The sequence below is a fragment of the Nansenia antarctica genome (assembly GCF_963989245.1).
Source record: "Nansenia antarctica genome assembly, chromosome: 3".
Lineage (NCBI taxonomy): Eukaryota > Metazoa > Chordata > Actinopteri > Argentiniformes > Microstomatidae > Nansenia > Nansenia antarctica.
Window position 1 is genome coordinate 24347154 of NC_137688.1, and position 12440 is coordinate 24359593.

The 12440-nt window shown below is 43.4% G+C and overlaps 1 protein-coding gene across 1 annotated transcript in view; it reads left to right on the forward strand.

Moving 5' to 3' along the window:
- Positions 1-12440, forward strand: part of fam149a (family with sequence similarity 149 member A) — a gene marked incomplete at its 5' end in the record, with an annotated part of 31947 nt that overhangs the window by 15591 nt on the left and 3916 nt on the right. The window contains 6 exons of the mRNA XM_080527103.1: positions 9676-9805; positions 10125-10267; positions 10401-10523; positions 11258-11455; positions 11791-11999; positions 12403-12440. The exon at positions 12403-12440 is cut by the window's right edge and continues 114 nt beyond it. Of these exons, the coding sequence (XP_080383229.1) occupies positions 9676-9805; positions 10125-10267; positions 10401-10523; positions 11258-11455; positions 11791-11999; positions 12403-12440 (841 nt within the window). The remainder of the gene's footprint in view (positions 1-9675; positions 9806-10124; positions 10268-10400; positions 10524-11257; positions 11456-11790; positions 12000-12402) is intronic.

The window sequence follows — 12440 nt, forward strand, 5'->3', positions numbered from 1 at the left end:
GTTGGGCGAGAAGGCCTGGCTCGCAGTCAGCGTTCCAATTCATCCCAAAGGTGTTCGATGGGGTTCAGGTCAGGGCCCTCTGTGCAGGCCAGTCAAGTTCTTCCACACCAAACTGACCTTTTCGGAATTGTCATGCTGAAACAGGAAAGGGCCTTCCCCCAAACAGTTGCTAAACGGTTGCTAAGTTGTAAGCATAGATACCATTTTCTAGAATGTCATTGTATGCTGTAGCATTAAGAGTTCCCTTCACTAGAACTAAGATGCCTAAGATAAGATGCCTCCAGACCATTATTCCTCCTCCGCCAAACAACAGTTGGTACAATGCATTCGGGCAAGCGTTCTCCTGGCCTCCACCAAACCCAGATTCATCTGTCAGACTGCCAGATAGTGAGTCATGACTCATCCCTCCAGAGAACACGTTTCCACTGCTCCACAGTCCAATGGCGGTGTGCTTTACACCACTCTAGCCAATGTTTGGCATTGCGTATGGTGATGTTAGGCTTGTGTGTGCAGCTGCTCAGCCATGGAAACCCCAGTATGAAGCTCCCGACCAACAGTTCTTGCTCTGACGTTGCTTCCCGAGGCAGTTTGGAACTCAGTAGTGAATGTTGCAACCGAGGACAGATGATTTCTTACATGCTACGCGCTTCAGCACTCGGTGATCCCGTACTGTGAGCTTGTGTGGCCTACGTTTCCACTTCACAATAACAGCACTTACAGTCGACCGGGGAAGCTCTAGCAAATTTGATGAACTGACTTTTTGGAAAGGTGGCATCCTATGACAGTGCCACATTGAAAGTCAGTAGAACCCATTCTACTGCCAATGTTTGTCTATGGAGATTGCAGGGCTGTATGTTTGCTTGGATGCACCTGTTAACAATGGGTGTGGCTGAAATAGGGTTAGGGTTAGGGAACCCAATAATTAGAAGGGGTGTCCACATACTTTTGTCTATGTAGTCTGATGTGTAATGGGGCCTGTTCAGGAGGGTGCAACTATACAGAACATTCTGATAGAAAATCATTGTGTAGTAGGACATACATAATGTATATTCATATTTGTGTTTGACATGTAGACTGGGGAGTTGACAGCTCTATACATTAGATGTCTACAAACATTTCAGCAAAATTGTCAATGCTTCACCTCACTCAACGCATCAATGGATGAGTACCGGATGAGAGGTCACAGACTCCAGTGAAGAACAGAGTGGAGTCTATAGCCGCCTCTTCCATGAGACGCCTGAATAGGCTTAACAAAGACGTACATGGGAGAAGCGCCACCTGAGAGGGAGAGTGGGGCGGGAGGGATCATCCCCTCCCCTAGGGGTGAGTTATGGCCGTATCGCTTTCAGCATGACCTTTCACTAGCTCTCATCGCACGCCCCCCCATGGCGACGCCACCCATCTCATCTCCCCCACGTCCCAGAATTCACAGCTTCAAACCCATGGGAGCCTGGCACTGGCTCTCTGGCCTGGCCGTCTCCTTCAGCTGCTATTTATACCTGTGCACATAAATACACCTGTCACTTAGGCACTCCTGGAAGCCAAGGGAGCCAAGAGAGCCAGGGAGCTAAGGGAGGAGGTGGACACCTCAGTGCTGCCACCTGGTGGTCATGCAGTATCTAAGCCAGGGTGGCTTAGTAGTAAATTGACATACTGAAGTGCTGATATCTAAAGTGGGAGATTTGCTACTTGACGTTTGTATAAGGCAGTGCAAGGAATTTAGGGGTATCAGCGAGAAAATGAACTATGATGCAGTACTGAGTAAGACCGCACCATTATCACGGTTATAATTTAGTGTAGGCTACTGTAGAACACAATGACAGTAGGTGACAATAATAACTGATTTACTGTGTCCATAACCACAACATTCTCCTGTCCCTCTATCTACTCTATATACTTTGTTTCGGTCCTGTGCTTGTGCTTATTTCAGCCAATTCCCCTGTACATGTGTGCTATTTGCCTATACAAATTCATCAACAGGCCTATACAATGCAACTCTTGACGTGCAGGTCTTCCCATTTGCATAATGTTACTGCAATATCAACGTTTGAGACTTTTCCATGCACATTGCATTCTCCTCTACCTCTCCTCCTCTGAAAGACTCAAACTAACTAAATAGCCCGTTTTATTCAGCAACGGCATGTGTTGAATGTAGTTGTTTAGTTCCTTTTTTCCTTTATTGGAAAGATTAAAAATAAAACGTGCATCCTCATATCATAACAACCTGAATTTTCTCTCTGTTTTCTAAGAACATCTGGGTGGTCTCACTCTGTTAGGATATAACCTTGTTATACCATGTTGAAATATTATTACCATTTAAATCTTGACTCATGACTAACTAACACAGTATGCCTAGTAGTACAGTAGGGCTACTGGCTTTTGACCAATCAGATTTCCCACACTTGTTTGGCTTAGCAACCACCTGCTGGCATCTGACAAGCATCCACGCGCCTCCAGGTTTTTCAGTGTAAGGGGCTTGAGTATAGGTAGTCCGACGTGCGTGCTTAACTATTATTGCCCGTGCGTTGGGGCCCGTCGTTATGCCACTGTGTGCGTGTGAGCGAACGAGCAATCAGCGAGAGGGAGGGAGGGAGGGAGGGAGAGAAATCGTTATAATGTTTTCCCTGGCAATTTTTTTCCCTGTAGCGTATATAGACAGCACCTCAGCACCCCCAGTCAAAATACCTTCCCGCGTGCCTGGGTAGTCGCTTAATTCCACATAAATCACATGCAAAGAGTGACATTATTTTTCCCCACATTCGCATCATCTAACGGACTCAGGTAGCCTACAATTTAAAAAGAACAACTAAACAGCTAATATAGATACATTAGCAATGAATCAGAATATAGCCTATGGTATGAGCCTGGAAAATATTACTCACGTTCTCATATTCTGTTTGACAGTTGACCTGATGATCTGTCTATCTCAGGTGACTGTGTCCCGCAACTCCGCAAGTCCTATCGCCTGGATCATCTGCGACTGATGTGTGAGCTGAAAGTCGGGAGGAGAAGTTGCAGCGTTTCTATGACGGTCCAGGCACAATCAACCGAGAGAAACGACCCAGCTGGCACCATAGTCCAAGGGGTATTTATTAAAGATTATGGATCAAACTCCGAAAAATGGTTGTTTGATAGTGAACAAACCTGTCAACGGAATAAACCAAGCAGACTACACCCGATGCCGCAGAGGGACGAGAATTCAAAGTAAGATTCACAATTGTATGAATTGATCTATGTTAATAAGGGTTTAAATAAATAAGGGTTTAAATTACCATTGTGCCCTTGTTGATAACAATTAACTAGTTTTCTGGATTTTTAAATATGCATCTATCAGTTTTTATTCTCTTATTATCCAAAATGGTGATGTGACATTATTCTCCCTGATCTATTTTGCATCAATTAGTTGGCTGCTGCTCAGACTTGTTATATCTTTTATAACAGTTTTATTGAGGTGCGTTACAAACAAGCATGGATAAGATGTAGAATATAGGCTACTCCATCTTGTTCCTTCATTTTGAATGGCTCTATAAACTGTATGTATTTTGGACAACTTATAAATAATGTTGATAAAAAAGAAGGACAAAGAACTTGAAGTAAGCCTATACATCAAAGGTTCATTTCCTTTCAAGCAACTGACCAAGTCTAAAATGGGCCTTTTCAATATTTAATTACTTTTCTCTCTCCATGGCATCTTTAGATGACTAATTAATACAGGGCCAATATGTCAGAGAATCAAGGTGTAGTCTTTCCATTGGCACTGCTATATCAAATAGCTCCATCTAGCATTTAGTTACGGCTTAAGTCATTCCTGAGTACCTCTCTTCTCTGGTGATGAATGACATGAGAGAATGCTGTTGTACAGCACTAGTTCAAAGGATTGAAAAAGAAATGTCATGCATACAGTAATTTAAGAGTGCGTTCAGGTGGGAACAACCAAATGAACCACAACCAAAGCTACATTTATATATCTGGTCAGATGTTAAGATCACATTTCGTCCAATATTAATGTCTTGATGTTTCACATAGTGATGTTGAGGCCTAGAGTTTAATTAACTGTATTTCTGTGACATCTAGTGGAGAGAACACGCAAATACAGTCATACTTTTTATTAAACCTGGATGATCCTTTATGATGGTAGCAATTGTTATCCTACTTTAAACAAATGACAATTTTGGTCTTGTTAAAGCTTTCATAAACCCTCTATAAGACCTATATTAATATATGAATGCTTCACAGGGGCGGTGGTAGCCCTAGAAGTTAGCGAGGCTGCCGAGCAATCGGAAGATTGCTGGTTTGATCCCCCCCTCAGGAGGGAGCTGCATGTGCTCTTGAGCAAGGCACTTAACCCCTAATTGCTCCAGGGGTGCTGACTATGGCTGACCCCGTGCCTAGTGCAAAAAATACCACATTCTGACAATTGACTAACAAGTTGATTGCATGGCAATAAACAGTTATTATTATATTATATCAACTTGTTCCTTGTGTAATAATAAGGACCTTGCCAAATAGGTATAGTCACCCATAACATTTGTGATTTGTGAAGCATCACAGTATATAAGACTTACACTGTAAATGGATTAGGAATGCTTCATAAAACCTTAAGGGTGGTCATTTGTTTGGATGGGACAGTCTTTTCTTTTCTTAAAAAAAAAATAATAATCAAACCAGTATATTGAACTGAGAGGGTAGAAAGAGAATTTGATCAAATTGTGACAAGTTAGGCAGATCCATGACAGTATGGAGAGTGAAAGTAAAACACATGTTAGAATGATAGACCCCAGGCCACACAATCATTATGACAGAACTGTTAGCACTATCAACTTTCCACCATGCTTTGTCTTCTTGAGTTAGAATGCCAGCCGTGCTCCCTCAGTTAAAGCACAGCCAGTATGAAGTCTGGTAGAACAGAAGGGCGGTTGAACTCCAATAAAATCACTGTCCCTTCCATTGTGAGTCCCCACAAAGGCCTGGGAGAAAACGACTCCTTTTCAATTAGCTGTGGCTTTCTGCGCCCATACATTCTGCTTCTGAATGTTTGATGAGTCTGTGGTGGGCACGAGGCTTGTTTGGTGTTTGCTCTGTTGAGAGTAACGTGAGCTGGCTAGTCCACCCGCCCTCCTCTTTCACCTCCGCCAACCATTAAAGCCATCACTCTCTCACTAATTAGTTTTCCTTACCTTTCCCCTCTGCACATCAGCTTCATTCCCACGTGTTCCCACCAGGGAGCGCTAGTGTGCTACATCTGAAAGCTGCGTTGAAGTGTCAGTTGAATTCCTCATGTGACAATAGAGCATCGCTGTATCCGTTCCCATAAAGATTTTAAAACTGCAATGAGGAAGAAATTAAAATGGCTGATGGGGGCGGGGGGGGGGGGGGGGGGGGGTGTATAGTGTCTAGGTGTGGCTGGTCTCTCCTGCTCACCTTCCAGGAGGAGATATGGATAGCAGGATTTGGTCTCTCTATGACTGCTCCACTGACCACTGGATTCTCCGCTTGACTGCTCCACTGAGGGACAGGTGTGGGGCACAACCTGTCTGCTGTGGGAGCGAGGGAGAGAGAGAGAGAGAGAGAGAGAGAGAGAGAGAGAGAGAGAGAGAGAGAGAGAGAGAGAGAGAGAGAGAGAGAGAGAGAGAGACAGAAGAGAGGGTGAAAAAAGAGCATAAGTGGGGAGAAGAGGTGGCAGACAGGGTGGAGAGAGGATAAGATGAGGGGGAATTGAGGGTTTGAGGGATAGAATACGTAGTAAGTAGGTACGGAAGGACAAATACACTAAGAAAGGAAGGAAGAGGGGCGAGGGAGACAGATGGTTCACCTGTTGCTATGGCTAAGAGGGATAGAAGGGGAGGGAAGGAGGGAGTGATAGTGGAAAGAGAGGAGGAAGAGCAAGATGAAAGAGAGACTCCCAGGACTCCAGAGTTGAGAACCAGCAGGGGTCTGTGTTCTAGAAGCTCTTCCTCGCTGTGGGTCTGTCTAGTGAGTCACTGTTAGCTGCCTGGTCTCAACAGACATCTGAAGAATTATAGAATTAGAGAGAGAGAGAGAGAGAGAGAGAGAGAGAGAGAGAGAGAGAGAGAGAGAGAGAGAGAGACAGAGACAGAGGAAAGTGCCATGACTAGGAGGAGTTGATGAAGTCAACGTTTTCTGTGAGGGTATTATAAGAATATTGTATGGATCTGATGAGGGGCTGTTGGGCAGACAGAGGGAGGGATGGAGAAAGGGATGAATAGATTAGATTAGATTCACTTTATTGTCATTACATAGTACAAGACAATGCAACAAAATTATTGTGCGTCTAACCAGAAGTGCAACAAATAGCAATGGATAAACGATGAGGAGGCTGTCACCCAGTGAAAGGCCAGTGCCCTGGGGTCTGCTCTGCCCTTTACCAGCCACAGAAGAGGCAGGAAGAGGAGAGGACCAACCCAGGGCTGGTGAGAGGAGTGTTAGCTGAGTGCAGGGGTGAGAGGGGCTAAGTGGAAGGGCGAATAGGAAGGGAGAGAGTGGACAACCCTTCTTTTGGAAAGCTAGATGCCTGCTGCCCCCCTGCAGGGTCCCCCCCTCAGCCTGGGTACTGTCCATGGCTCCCCCTGCCTACCCCCTTCTGGCCTCCCTCTACCGTCGCTACCACACCCACTGCCCCGCCCACCACAAATGGATTACTGTAGGGCAGGCGAGTCTGGCAGGAGAAGGGCACTCATGGTGATCGGGTAAGTTGATTCGTGTTAATGGGATGTTTACACTATGGGACCCACAGTTTGAACTCCCTTATACAGAGATTGTTGACACATTCATTGTAATCCTGTGACATCCTCTTCAGCTTGTTAGTGTTCCACAGTATTGGAACAGTATTGTTATTGGTGGTATACTTCTTATTATTCTTTTCCTCGCTTTGGTCAAATAGCTCAAAAAGTCCCTGACCAAAAATGCTATGAATTTGCATGCCACAACTAGAGAGCATCAGTAACTATGGCAGAAAGAATGACCATGATTAGACCATAGGTGGCGCTATAATAACCAAACGTTAATAATTAACTTCAGATGTTAGCATTTCTACCCCGTTGTATGAAAATGTATGAAACTTTCCTCATAGGGAACATATTTGCCTCAAGAACCCATAAAGTCCGCCATGATGGATTTTTCTGCAGGTGGAAAATTTGGCCAAACTTATAAAAATTCACTTAAAATCAACTGTAAGTCAGATTGGTCCGTAATTGTATATGAACATGCGTGGTGCATGTCTCTCTCTAGGGTGTTAAAGGATATGAGATCGATTTATAGATATCAGAGAAAATGATATGAAAAGAAAAGAAATTGGCCCAGAATTTTCAAATGCTCTGAGAATTTGCCCTGCTACATCAATATGTATGCCAGTCGACGGGCTGATAGAGGGCACTACAATGTGTTACTGTCGAAGCATTTGAAGGTATCTAAAAAAACAAGGACATTACAGATTTTTGAAATGTTCAATCTCTGCCTGTACTTTCACAAATGTATCGATGTAGATATTTGAACTTAAGCTTTGCAACTTTTTATTAGCTTTTTACTCTGTATATTTACTACTTTCCTTTGCTCCTTTCCTGCCCATATTAATCACTACATTTAATGTTTGGATATGTGTGCCACTAACGTTTGATGGGCTGGTTCTTACTTTGTAAAAAAATGCACTGCCTGTACTTTCCCTAATTCATCAATGTACAGCCATTTGCACTTCAGCTTCAACACTACTTATTTATTTTTTATGTGTGCAACTAGATTTATACTTTCCACTGCTTAATTTTCATCCCATTCCCAGTTAGAACTTTGTTCACAAATTCCCTTCATGTACTACTCATAATACATCCATGTACATACTATAGCAATTCAAAGTTCAGCTTTGCAACTATTTATTTGATTTTTACTCTGTGTTTACATTATACTACTTACCTTTGCTCTTGATATGTTGAAAACATTTACTTTCTCGAATGCTCCTTGTTGTTTTTTCTCTTGCTGCTTTATTTCCTGCCCATGTTCATCATTACATTTCCCTTACTAAAAGCACATTTCCTCCTTTAGTGACTCTTTATTTGATGTTGCTTCACTCATTCACTAACCTTGTCATTGCCTCTATGCTGTATATTGATTCCATTCAGCTTAACATTATATATCGTTCACAAATAGCCTACACAGACAACTTTACTCTGGTTCATATCTCTTAACATACTCTATAAATATAGTGAAAACATATACCTCCCATGTCTGATTAACAATGCATCTTGGCACTACAATGTGTTACCATGTTGAAGCATTTTCAGATATCTAAAAAAAACAGACATACTATGCTAGGCTTGCAGAATATAGTGTAAGCACATTATAAGTAGTGAAATGCTTGACACAAACTATACAACATGGTCATTAACTAATTACTTTATAATATCATAGCTTAGTATAGTGATTTCAACTTGGCCCATATTAGGTGAGTGGTCTACCCCCCCTCTGTAGGTCTACCACCTATCTGTCAATCTACAACCTGTCTGCAGATCTACCCTGTGTCTGTCAATCTCACCCCATTTATGGTTATGGGGGCATATCTGTAGGAACACACCCCATTGCCGCTTGCGGTTATATTTTGAATTTGTATCTACTGTTGCTTTTTCATAGTCATTAGAATTACACTAGTCTGTGTAAATGTATGTACTGTACGTATCAGTTTAGCACATCCTGTCCTGTAGCATGCACTTGCACGTGTACAGTATTTCACTAACCTATGGAATCATTTCATCATTTGTGGAGATTTGACTAGATTCCCAAATTCCTCACTGTTCTCTCCAGACCTCTCTTCTTATCATGTGCAAAATATTATGTGAGTCGTGTGTATGGTCGTCTGCAAACGATCGAGACAATGTCAAATGTACAGTCGGCCAAACCACACGAACAGTAACAGTATGAATGTAACTTTATTTTAAAGTTTTATTTTTATTTTTATTAAAATGTGTCTTTGCATCTTTATTTCACACAAGAACACAACATATGAAATAGTAGTCCACAGTACTCAACCATGTCATATTTGTTCCCTTGCCATGTTCAGTTTGAATTATTCATACAGTAACTACCATGTGGATTAGAGATTCAGTCAAGGGGTGAAAGCTGGCCAGCTAACGTCAGTCTTTAGGGTCAAGGTCTGGAACCACTAGTGTGTAAATAGCTCTGGTGTCCTTTTGAAGAGGACATCTGTTTAGCAGTGGCACTCATCAGCTATGCATGGAGGTGAAATATCAGGTGGGATTTTCACCTCCAATTTTCTTTAATGTTTTTTAACATGCCGTTGTGGCATTTATTGCGTTTATTGTGAGGCATTTATGTTTCACATGGGTCTGTAAATTCCTCACCTCACCTTCCATTCCATCCACCCAGAAAAGATATTGTTTGTCTTTTCTTCCTTTTCTTTTCTTCCTTGTTTCAGGAAACAGCTGCTCAAAGAGAGAAGCATTTGCTCCCTTCCTTTCCTCTTCTCACGAGGCACTCAAGGATGCATTAACAGCCAGCTAAGGTATTCTCTCTCACATCCATTATTAGAATAACAAGGAATTATCCTAATAAAGTGAAAAAAAAGACAATGTTACATTTATACATTTATATATTTTGTTATGTAATGCCTGTGGATAGCGAGTGTGGGCCTCCCTGTTCCTGTTTCTCTAGTGACTCCCTGTCATCCCAGTCCTCCAGTGGGGGACGCAGCCCAGGTCACCTGGCCTCCTTGTCTGGTACTCAGAGCTGGGCCACTGGCCTCTCTACTGACCACAGCTCACTCTACTCCTGGAGATATGATGTATGAGCACACACACATGCACGCACTCATGCACAGCACAAACACCCACACACACCCACACACATACACCCACACACACCCACACACACACACACACACCCACACACACACACACACACACACACACACACACACATGCACGCACTCATGCACGCACACACACACACACACACACACACATCACACACACACACACACACACACACACACACACATGCACACACTCATGCACGCGCACACACACACACACACACACACACACACACACATCACACTATTAACAAGGGTTCCTCTGCTTTGCCTCCTTTGGCGCCTCCAGGAGTTTGACAGAGAGAACACCCAGCGCGTGCGTCAGCTGTTCAGCGACGTGGACGAGCAGCTGTATGAAGGCAGGCTGAGCTGCAGTTCACTGGGACTGCAGGAGGAGTGTAAAGAGTGGAATGGACACTCCCCCCACCTCAGGTATACATACATAAGCCCCCCCCAGCTCAGGAATTCCAACAACACCGTTCTACTCTGATGGGAGCAAAGTGGTGCTTGTAGTGGAGGTGCCACTCAATTCTGTTTCCTTGTCGTTTTTTGGCTCTCTGTACAGGATTCTGGGTAATCGGCTGGAGTCACCCAATCAGGAGGGCTTTGAGTATGTCCCCAGGAGAGCTGCCTGTGGTCGGAGAGCAGCCCCGCCCCAGTCTGTGGAGAAGAGGGAGGAGCCTGGAGAGTAAGTTCTGTTTACGTGCATCATTTCTTATACTTTTTTTCTCTAGTTCAGCACTTCAACATCTCAAACATTGTGAGATTAGTTAGTGAATTAAATGATCACTTATGTAATTTCCCATAAGCTCTGAAAGCAGATGCTGAGGTTTTGAGGTGTGTTATGATGTAATGAGCCCATCCTCCTATTTCTACCTCCACCAGCCTCCCCTGGTATTGAGGTGTGTTATTGGATGTGACATGGCATGGTGCCAAGAGGTACCAAGTTGCATACGTGGGTAGCTGGTGCCATGCTGACACAATGGAAAAACATTTGCTTATCAGTCTCATAGCAACCCAACTGTTCACTAATTAGATCCCAGTGCATAAACAAACAAGCCATAAAGTTTTGATAGACGTTGAAGGTAAACCTTCTAAAAACAACTATCAAAGCTTTATGGCTTTGTTTGTTTATGATTCAGACAGCAAGGGCATCAATCGCAAGGGGAAATGACTGTTATAGGTAGTGTAGTGTGCACACAGAATGAATACAATGCTAAGTGACAGTGAGAGGAAAAAAATATGCCTAAAGTGGCCCAGAACATTATAATAGAATGAGGAAGGTCGAAAGCCAGAATCCAAAGTGAAGTTCAGTGCAACTGGTCCTGAAGGATGAGTGGGCTGAAAGAAATAACCATAATGATGTGTTTTCTCCTATGTGGAATGTGTAATAATTCTGTCATTCTGCCTCTGTACGTACAGGTTATGTGTACAGGGTCATGGCCTCTCTCCACCCTCCTGTACTGCACAGGGAGCCTCCCGTCCCACACACTCTCCCCCTGACACCTCCCAGACTGATCGCTCTCCCCCTGGTGACTCTTCCACTGCCTTCTACCGTGAGGAGGTCTATGAGGCTGAGGGGATGGTAGAGGAATACCTGGCCTATGATGTCAGAGACACGTAAGCCACTCTCGTTGCAAACTGATGTTGTTATTGCTTACACTGACAGAAACACCTACTGTATATGATCGAAAATGTGATCAACACTAATGTGACCAGTCATAATGTCTGTGTGTGTGTGTGTGTGTGTATGTATGTGTGTGTGTGTGTGTGTGTGTATGTGTGTGTGTATGTATGTGTATGTATGTGTGTGTGTATGTATGTGTGTATGTATGTGTGTGTGTGTGTGTGTATGTATGTGTGTATGTATGTGTGTGTGTATGTGTGTGTGTGTGTATGTGTGACATACCTGGTGCCATACCTCCTGTGTGTCTGACGCCTCTGCCCCCCACCAGAGAGGAAGAGGGGGTGGACCAGTGTAGAGCATGGGGGGCTGCCCCACGGGCCTGGGGTGCGACTACAGACAGGGCTGGGCTCCCCCCCGTCTCTCCACACGCGTGTCTCAGGGACGCGGTGTCTGATGAGCTGTTTGATGACACTTGGAGGGAGGTAGTCCACTCTCTAGGGGAGCTTCTACACAAGCACTGGCAGAGAGAGCTCACAGGTCTGTCTACAAGCTACAGCTTGTCAAAAAAACTCTACTTATAATGCACATTAATTAAAGAAAAACCTTTAAAAAACTAAAACTGGAAAAAAAAAAATTAAATTAAAAAATCACAGTCAGTAATGCAAAATACATGATCAGTCATTTGAGATTTTAAAATGACATTAGAATTCCATAGTTAAAAGGCAATGATTGGTTTCCCTAAATACATGCTTTTAAATGAGCTTGAAGCTTGTGTACTGTCAGTGAGACATCGTCCTATGTTTATGGCTATTGTGTTCCAAGTGCATAATGTTATAAATGTTCTACTGATTCTACATGTCTGAGCAAATGATGGGCATGTAATGACTCAATAGGATAGTTTTATGAACTCAAACCCAGTATGTATTTTGTTGGGCCTTAGATGGAGCAGCTCACAGAGGAGCCTTGGGGACTCTTGGT